The sequence below is a fragment of the Sipha flava genome, unplaced genomic scaffold (assembly GCF_003268045.1).
Source record: "Sipha flava isolate LNK unplaced genomic scaffold, YSA_version1 36_pilon_pilon, whole genome shotgun sequence".
Classification (NCBI taxonomy): Eukaryota; Metazoa; Arthropoda; class Insecta; order Hemiptera; family Aphididae; genus Sipha; species Sipha flava.
The window spans coordinates 2,409,624-2,420,551 of record NW_020273076.1 but is presented as its reverse complement, the minus strand read 5'-3'; the positions used below and the strand labels follow the sequence as shown (position 1 = coordinate 2,420,551).

The 10,928-nt window shown below is 32.4% G+C and overlaps 1 protein-coding gene across 1 annotated transcript in view; it reads right to left on the bottom strand.

Moving 5' to 3' along the window:
* LOC112687967 (serine protease inhibitor Kazal-type 1) overlaps window positions 1–9,796 on the bottom strand; it is a 14,355-nt gene extending 4,559 nt beyond the window's left edge. Inside the window, exons 1-2 of the mRNA XM_025560974.1 lie at window positions 9,681–9,796; window positions 6,813–7,049 (exon numbers count right to left, since the gene is read on the bottom strand). Coding sequence (XP_025416759.1) covers window positions 6,813–7,049; window positions 9,681–9,711 — 268 coding nt within the window. The 5' untranslated portion in view covers window positions 9,712–9,796. The remainder of the gene's footprint in view (window positions 1–6,812; window positions 7,050–9,680) is intronic.
* Window positions 9,797–10,928: the final 1,132 nt, after the last annotated feature.

Sequence of the window (10,928 nt, the reverse complement as noted above, 5' to 3'; positions counted from 1 at the left end):
ATCCACTGACAATATTGTAAACAACTTGGACGATTCGCGGTGCGTTGTTTACGTCACCATAATTGTAACTGACAGGCAGTACCTTCATGTTAACATGTTTAAATGTACGATTTTTTGCGATTTGCCCACAACAAGTAGAAGTAATCTAAGAGAAAAATCTAATTAAAAGTATTCGAGCGCACACTAATTGTTATACGATCCTTTAGCATTTTAAAACCTGGAGCTGCTTTTTCAGACATCGTCGTCAATGTTTTTTTTCCAGTTTAGCCCAGTTTCGTTGCAGTTTTAAATCTGTTCTCGTGCCAAATTTTGGGTTTTTATCATGTTTAAAAATTGTTTTTTTATACTCTATAACGTTACTATTATCAGAATTTATTTTTTCACCAAAATTATCTAATTGGTGAGTTCCGTGACGATTTTTAAATCTGTGAAGCCAACCCTGTGCTAAAACTAAAGGAATGCTCACCATTCAATTTTATATGAAATTCATTGCCTTCACTTGAATGATAGGTTAGATTAGGTTAGAATAGGTCTTGAAAGGGGCACTCCTCGAGAACGTATTTAAATGAACTACTGACAAACGACGGAATCTAGTTGTTCAAATGATACATTTTTCATAGTTTTCCTGATTGTCATGTTGCCATCAAAATTTTGCAGTATGGCTTTCGATTTTATTGGTATTTTTCTTAATATAATTTACAATGATTAGGCCAACATTATAAATTGGTGCTATTCTTACTGCACTTTCTCCCCTTCGTAAACGCTTAATAATATCCAAAATACTTGATAAATCAAATACAACACGCTTTCGTTTTTCACTAATTGTTTTTAAACTTTAAATATTAGCACACAAAGAAACTAGAAACCCGCACAGCCACGCGAACGAACACACGTGCAATATATAACTAACTGACTTTTCAAAAATAAAATGCGATTACCATCGCAATTTATGTTAGTATATATCTCATAAATGTTTATACTGTTGATATCTCACCCATAAAATATATATATATATATATATATATATATATACAAATGTTCTCGTATCTATCGCTTATCTAGTAGATATTGCCGGAAAGTTTCGGATTAACCTATTCATACACAATTTTTATTGTAATATTTATTTTATTGTAATGTGCAAGTATGGCGTCTGACGGTTAATCGGAGAAAGGATAATCGTTGTTCTACTGTACCAACATATTTTCAACCCGTAGTGATGCGAAACAGCGAACAGTTTTTTTAATACGTCATACTAAAATACATTTATAGAACAAACTTGTTCAGTTCGTAGTATTATAATTGTTTTATTGTTTTTCCATGCGGTTTCTTATTTTGATTTATTTTTTTTTTTTCATTAAATTATCTGTAGTGGAGCAGTGGTGTAATTGATTTTAGAATTATGTGTTCTTTTTTTTTGTTGAGAAAACACACGGTTTGATGGTGTTTCCGTTTTCCAATTCTATTGTATGTACACTGTTTATAATAAATAATCTTAACAATAAAAATAATATAATAGTAATTGTTGTGATACTACAAATATAAAAACATATAAGTATAACGAACAATTTTCGTTTTTAATATTGAAAATTTTGACAATATTCTTAAAATATTTATGAAAGAATATCATTCGATTTTATTTAAATTGACGCTAGGTGTTCAAAATTGAATCAAAATAATTCTGTTTTCTATACATTAATGGATAATTGATAAATTAACTTTGGCCTAAATCCAAATCCTTAATATGACATTTTTGATCATCAGGAGTTGTAATTTTTAACTAAAAATAAAATGCACGAACAAATATATTCCTTGGTTAAAATAAAAACCAACAAAATATGTCTAAAACAATTAGTAACCAACACACTTCATATATATTTTATAGTTAATTTTATGAGTAGTTGCGTTACTACAGTTATTCACTACATTACTTATATTACTATTAGAAGCATATCTGTAATTACAATTTAGGATTACGAGATAAGTTTAAGTTTGATAATTATATTAATTTTGAACGAACTTATTATTTTATTTAAATATTTACGTGTTTCACTTTTATATGTGTATGAGTAATAATTTTGATCGTTACATTAATATACGTACGAGTTAAAAACATTGATATTATATTATTGATATCTGCATATTATTTTTAGTTGTGTCTTTGACTATGCAAATATGCTGCAGTTTGTTTAATCTTGTTTAATGTATAACTAAAAAAATAATTTCAGAAACTGATGGGACTAAAATGGCTTTTCGTGGATATTTCTTTACAGCTCTCTTAATACTGCGTCAGTTATAATGAACTTTACATCAGTGTTTATGATGTGAATATTAATTTTAAAAACTAACACTGCAATGAAACGTAAACGTTAATCTCGAGTTGGTAAAAATATATTGATTTAGATTACTTTTGTCATTAATCACAGCGAAATAAGTATATACAACGGTTTTTTTTTCGTTAAAATAAATAACTTTTTTGTAAAAATAAATAATAAGATCATTTTTATTCGTAAATCATCTTGTATATTTCGATTTTAATTTTGAATAGAAAAAAAAATGTCTTCCGGCATGTGTTGTTTTGTTATAAATTGCTTATACCGATGTCTTTAACTTTCTTATGTTAGAAAAAAAAAATGGTAATAACGCAAGACAAACTGTATTATGTATACACTTTAAAAATAATAACGTATCACAAACTTTATTTTTCGTAAAAATAACAAGTGTGTCGTGTAGAATATACGATTTTAAGCACTAGCGGGAACTGCTGCACGAAAACTGGTCATAAAATGTATTTCACCTAAACCTCGTTACACTACACACGTTCCGGGGTAACAATGACGTAATATATTTTAAATGGAGTCGCGTGTCGAACGAAATAAATGCGTATCATATGTACTTCTATTATTAAAGTTCAGTGTCATAATTTTATGCCATAACGCACGTTTTCAGCATAATCACCGTTTATTATAATGCGTTGCGTCAAACGTTTATATTGTTTTTATTATAAAATGTTAAAGAGGGAAATCAATTTCGTGAAGATAATATTGTGTACATTTAATAGCTGTACTATAATCGCCACCTCAACTCGTATTAATAATAAAACTATTTGACTGTTATTATCGATATTTATTTTATTGATGTCATATTATTATTAGGTACTTGTCCGTAAATAACACCTTGATGGTGTTCAAATTGAAACAATAAATTAACGTTTTTTTGTAGGCAGTTTTTAATAAAAAAAATACATCAATTTTCAAAAACGCAACTCATCAAAAGTTCTGATGAACTTAGAAGTTTAATCATTAAAGTTTTCTCCGAATACTAAATCTTGTACGTCATGTCACTAATTTTAAATCTTCAGTTTAATATGGATTCAAAGTTTTAAAAACTTGTTCGTTATGAATATTTTTGAACTGATTACAAAAGAAATCGAAGTGGACACCGAGAGTCTCAACCAATTAGGTACATTTCGAAAAATTGATTTAATGAATTTAATCAAATTAAAATTAATAAATGTTAATTTTTTTTTCGAGATATACACATACGTACGCACGTAAAGGAATTTGGTTCGGAATAAAATACTTAGCGCACATATGGGACCGGATAAATGGCGTAGGGAAACGCGATAAGGAACTTAAGTTCTTGACTGTTTGACCAATTCATTCGATCAGATTTAAACTACCACGCATATGGTGTTGACCTAAAAACGAATTAAATCACAAAACAACACCCCAACAGTATTAAGAGTTTACTGTTCACGGTATAGGCTATTTGAAAAGTTTGGGTTTAGGACGAGCAATTTTAACGTAAACGAAAACAGACCCAACTGGAGGGGAAAAGCGTTTCTGTAGTATGTTCGGCGTAAGAGAAAACCGTATTGACATTTTTCTAATGCGACGGATTGGAATTTACAATTGTACAATTGTACGTGTGCATCCGATGCGTATTAGCCGGCGACGAATATTTAATCGATAAAAAAATAATAATAATAATAATGACGCACCGTGTGCACATCTTGAATATTACGGATTATCATTATTGTTATTATTGATTTTTAAATTTTTTCCCACATAAATGTGACGGGAATCTACATCCGACTTAATCGTAGCTTTGTAATACGCGGAAGATTAGTGATAATCTTATTTCCAAACATCCGTTCTACAAGAATGCCCTCAAGTGATATGACACTTCAGTAAATTCTATATCACTGTTAACAGTATGACTTTTTGAATTAATCCGAATAAATCAAACTTGTAAGACTTACTTACCTAACCATGTGTATTATATAATATTAAGAGCGTTGTGGATGAGTGGGATCAGGCTAATGTGTCTCAACTCTAGGTTCCCGTTCTGAGAGAAGAAATTAAGAAATCATCACTATCTACTCAACGCGTACCATACCCAAATAAAGAATCTTATCGTATACAAATTTAAATAGAGATTTTTTATACTGATTTCACTTGAAAAATAAAAATAAAAAAATTATGTAATATTGGTGGAAAATGATGATAATTGATGATTTGTTATCCATTTAATAATGTAACAAACGTAATGATTAATACCACACTGAAATTTTGATAATTATGAAGACGAAACTCATTTTGCTTAAAAATGAAATAACCATCCAAATGTAGATTTTATATTACGTATTTAGTTATTACGATTGTGAATTATACACACATTTAGTGCATCAAAGTTTGTGAATTAAAGTTGTTTTTTGTTTTATTTTTCATTATTTTTTATGGACCGAACGTTAATAGTGCATCCAAATATATTTTCGTTACATAAACACCGGACAGTAACTCATCATAGTAAACTTCTATAATCTTCAATATTGTACTAGTTTATTGTTTTTGGTTTTATTTATTATATTTAATTAGGAATTTATTTCTAATGATAAGCTGTATCTACTTCGGAATGTTTCTGTAGAATTTGTTACACATTTTAACGGTCGGCGGAGATTCGGTAACATAATTTTATCTTAACGATACTGTCGTTGCGATTGACCGACCACTGAGCCTTTCCGAGAGAACACGGTCGTCTCGTATGGAAAGCGTACGGTCGCCGTTTCGCGACTACGGTGCGCAGAAAACGACTGATAAACGTCAGTAGTAAGCCGATAAAAAACGGGCACGTGCCGACGATGTACCAACACGCGTTTGTCCGACTGCGCCGCGATAATATTATACTTTTGATGTATCGAAGACGTTAGTCGTATCATGTTACTACCGCGACGTGTACTCGCACATTTTATGCTAACTGCGACTGTGTGCGATTGCGCGCCTATCGAGTGGTTTACCGAACATGGAAAACGACTGCACGTTTTCCGCCGAGATTAGCTTACGAGACAGTCTTAACCGGAAAGATGATTTATCTTCTCCGGAGGAATTCGTTTTAATTAGGTTCCATTAGAAATATTAAACAATCGTAACGCATTATATATATATACGAATAATCGGTGCGATTACGATGCGCGCTCCGCGAATCCCGCGCGACGCCTCGATTATTAATACGCGTACGAACTCGTGTAATACGGTAAAGATTTTAACATCGTTTCAACGTATTCCGACGCGCGTCTGGAGTCTCAGGGCTTCAAGACAATTAAGAAAGTCGAAGAAGGACTGAATTTCCCTATCGCCCGGGGCGAAAAGAAATAATTTATATCACGTTTATTCTCAAGGTTGTAGCGATCACATTTATTTTTCACGTTTCCGTCGGGAAATTGGAGCTTACCAGCCGAGGGCCTTCTCAAGCCTGCTTGTTTGCTTCGACGGAAATCCGACCCTGGGTACTCGTCAGAGTTGTCGTACATGGGCACTCCGCCCGCGGTATGGTCGTTTAGTTAAGATAATAACCGCGTAAACCGTGTGGCCGTGTAATCGTCAACGGTTAGCCGTTTGACTCGAAAAATGTTTTTAGCTACAACAACTGCGTTGAAAGAAAGGTCAAATCAGTATCGTTTATACGATAGAGTGATGAAAAAACGCCTCATAACGAGAATAAATATTTTCCGGAAGTAAACCACAATCGTTGTACGAAAATCGGTCGCGCGAATTAAATTAAATGCACGACTACATAACGTACAAATGCATTTTTATTTCCTACGTTTACGTGGTTCTCAACCGGTTTGAACTGTAATATTCGTAAACGATAGAAATAATTGTCGTCATTGTTGGCAGAACCGAACAGAATAATTTTTCGAAATTACTCTGTCCGGTAACACGTGATAAATGCTGATAGTGGTTTTCTTTTTGTTTAAATTTAAAAGCAATGACGATTCATTACGCGGGGGCAGTTCCGAGTGAAAGTCGGTATAATGTAATGCATTATAAATGTTATTGTGTTTGTATGCTAATTGTAAGCGTGTGAACGCGCATTACGAGTTTTAATTTAAAGTTTATTTTTTTTTTTTGCTTGGATCTAAAATGTAAGTACTTGGTTAGTCTAAGTAGTCAAACTCTAAAGGTTAAAAGAATAATGGTCATGGTTCGTGAAATATTCATGTCCACCATAGACAACTCGGCGTACCTACATCAAACATCGAGAGCGAAAGAAAAAAAATCGATTTACTCGCGAACGCGTTCGGTGCGTCGGGTTCAAGCGGGACGAATTATGCGTGAACACGCCCTTTGATGATATGCGTCGCGCGCGGGTACGTTCAACTGGATCGAATTCAATCGTTTAACGGATCTTCACCAATGCATTTGTTTCCCCTACGTTCGTAGTACAACTCCGATTGTCGATCGTTTGCCTAGACCTAAGTCGGCTACGTCGGAAGTTTATAATTTTAATTTACAAATAGCAGCGGGACTTACTCGTGTTGTGCTCGCAGTTGTACTTCTCCATCACGCATTTGTTGCCGAAGCTCAGGTTCACCTTGGCACCGTCCGAGCCACAGATCGGATTGTAATCGTTCGGGCACTCGGACTTGCATTTGCGCGACGGTGAGATCGTGGTCGACGTGCTGGTCGTCTTCAGCTTGTGACTGATGCCGATCTTCTTGTCACTGGCCGGCGCTCCTTCGACGGACACCAAGACAGCGGCGGTCAGACCTGCGTCGGTCAATACAGGATGCACACGAGTGAATAAATTATTTATTTATTATTTTTTTTTTTTACATATTTTATTCGTGTACATCAAAGTTCGTTGATGTGAGTGTGCGCAAATAATAAAAATAACAATCGAATGGTGCGAAAAAAGAGGAAACAAAACGACGTATTTCACACGGTTTCCAATGGAAGTCAATATGTTATATTTATATACTATATGTTATATTATACACTGAACGCTTTACACGTACTTACTATTAGGGACTCGAACCACACCGAAAAGAACCGGTTTTAGAACTGGAACCATTTGAACATCGGGAACTAAAACCTCATCGAAACCCTAATTTAAATTTATTTGAAAACCGGAACCCATACTTTTTTGTAAAAGTTTTTTACGGTTAGTTATGATTTTTTATAATTTCATTATTTTATTATATATATATATATATATACATATGTCAATAGTGGGTAATAAGAACTAGAAAAATACGTAAATATATTATTATTATAAGGATTTATAAAATTTAAAAGTAATTATTCAAGTACCTATAGAATTCAGACGTCTGAGTATAAAATATTCCCACGTAACAACTGATAATAATGCAATAAAAATTACAAGAAAAATAGTATTATATGTTTAAAGTGATCAGCATAAAATCCTGTGAAAGTGAAACCGATTTTCCTATATACTATCTACTGAGATTCCCGAACAAATCTAACCTTAACGAATTTAGTATGCGGTAATAAAATAAAAATATTGATATATATTTAAAAAATTTAAATATTGAACACTGATGTATCTAACAAGTGGTAATTCAAAAATGATACATAATAATCAATGTATAAAATATAAAAAACAAAAAAAGGTTATTTGAAAGAGGGTCTTTCATTATGTGAGAGTGATGGGAAAAATATATTACTTATTTAGTCCTCTCCTTAGTCATAAGCTATTGGTATCTGGTTGAAAATTAGTATTAATTGCCATAATTGATGCCAGTTAACAGTACTAGGTAATATTTTATTATATTTTTCCAATAATCAAAACAGAACAACATTTTTCTTATAAAGTTAGTTAGTTAGTTTCAAGCAAAACTTGAAACAAATTTTTCATGTTTTAAGAATCGAAAAGAAACCAAAACTGAAATGTTAGTTTTATAAGAATTTATAACAGATACATGAAATAATTTAATATCTACGACTTATATCGTAATTTAATACTGATCAATTTAATTCTATGCCTATACACGTTGAAATATAATTTTTTTTGGTCCAATATTTTTTATTGTTACTTTTAAATTGTCTGGTGATTATTTTTGTGTTTTTCTAGTGTACGAAAGTATGATTTTTCCATTAATTCCTAGCATACGATAAACTCGAAAATCGTATTTAGGTCGTTTAAACGATTTAATGATATTACGTGAAGAGTTAGTGAGGTATTTAAGCTTAAACCGTTTTGATGATATCTGCTACAACATTGAAATACTAAAATGTATGTAATGTATATAATGTATATGTAATGTAATATATAGGATGTGTGGTGACATCGTTATTTTTATACACTTGCCGTCAATTTCCTATTATAGACTAGTTTAGATTGTTTTAAATTATACAAATTATTTTCTCGAGATGATAGAAGGAAATCAAAAAACTTACTACACTCGAACAGATATAATTGTATAAATGATATAATTCACCTATATACAAAAAATAGCTGTAGTAACGTTTGATTTCGTTAATTAGTTCATGGAAATAATTGTAATCCAAAATATGAAGATAGAATACTTAAAAAAAAAAATTGTATTTCATAAAAGTTTAATAATTTCTTTAATTTCGCAACGCTTCAGTATTTTCAAAATTTCAAGTACATTATTAAATGTTTAGGTGAATTTGTACGGATTTTTTTATCATGATAATTAAAATATACTGGGGAAATTTTCAAAAATTTAATATTCAATAAGGAAAACAAAATGGGATTTAGGGTCAATATTAGTCAATTAATTGATTTGAAATATATAATTAATATAGTTTGAATTTGTCTAACTATCTAGCACAAAGTGAAATTATTATTTAACATATTCATGAGATCGGACTTAATTGGACACTTAAAAGGACGGATCAAAATAATATTTCGAACTACCAAAGATTGGCATTAATTTCATATCAAAAATATTTAACTGATTAAAGTTGGGTTTTCGGAATTAACTCGGATAAGATTTTTGTTGGATTAAAATACATGTCATACATCGTTGACATTTTATGTAGATCGATCATACGGACTCATTAGTAAAAATGTTGTACATCTACCTATCGCGTTAGTACAGTTTAAAACATTTTGTTTTATGTGATAGTAATTAACGAACACTGCATTTCGCTAAAAGTCATGCATAAACAGATCTATTTAATTCATAACTATTATAAAGATTTTGAACGCGTTCAACTAGGAAATATTGTAATAAATTGTGTTGTTTATTCATAACGTTAAAGCGAAAAACGTCTACGCGCCAATCGATTGTATAGATTAACAACGGTGCAGGTACGAAAAATACCATTGGTAAGTTTTAAATTTAACCGTTAAATATATGATCGTACAATATTCATTAGCCGATAATAGATAATAATAATTGATGCACTTACCTACTAAAAGGACCAATGTTAAGGCTTGCATGACGAATACGTGTTTGTGCGTTTTTCGTAAATAGTGCACTCTTCGAATAAGTGTAAAGCGACGAGCGGTTTGTTCTGCGGACAACGGAGAGCAGCTCTTATATAGACGGTTCTCCTACCAATTTTATATTATTATTGTACTATCGTTATTTTTTATTTTTATTTTATTTGTTTATACGTCGGCCGAATGATGTGAGAAAGGTCATATCGTACTCGATACCGTAATTGGCCGTCTCCCCTACGTGGTGAATGTCCGTTAATTATGTAACAAAACTGCAATATACATTATATTATGTTTATACGTTCGTCAAAGGATGTACTTTGTGTGTACAATATACGTGCACGAGTATTTATTTATTTATCGGTTCTTCCTCTCTCTCTCCCCCCCTCCCTCTTCCACCGGATAATCGTCTTAACGTCAGTGAGCAAATGCGTTTTAGAAATGATTTGCGTTCGTTACGATAAATTGTTCTGCTTCGTTAGGGGAAAAAAATGACTTTGACCCGTCGCAAGGTCACGTCAGTAAAATTTATCGTTCCGAACGCGTAAAACGCTCTGCGTACCTGCCTTCGCAACGCGGTCACTTGTTACACGGGTTTTTAAGCACAAATCGTTTCGGACGCATCCGAAATGAAAATTTCCCATCTTATGCACATAATGTGCTCAATTGCGAGCAACGATTCGTGATACTGGTTCACGTTATTCGACCCGATACGTGGTGCATATGGTATACGCTATGTCGGGCGTAAGTGCTCGGAAAAATGTCTGCACGAGTAGACCTTGAAAAATCTGAAGTTTAAAGATCGTAACTACGCAATATGGGCCCGGAGGAAACCGAGTTAAACGAGTTCTATTGGTGTTATTGTTGTCACCGTCGCCGACCCCATTTATAATATACATTGGAAACATAATTAAACCTATTACACGATCATTGTTGTTGAATTTACTTTACGCTGCTGCTAAACTGCTCTCTTCAGACCACGTGTCTACAAACATAATAATCCGAGTACACCTCGAATGTCGATGTGCGTTATGTTCTTTGGGTTTAATAAGATTGTTCGTATACTTATATAGATATAGTATTTACGTGACATATTGTGCAATTGAGTTGTTCCACAAATTAGACGGTTAAGAAAAGTAGATAAAGTGAATCACGTAATTGTGACTTTCACAGAATAGACCAAATGTTATAAAGGTACGATGCAGTACGCCACTCAA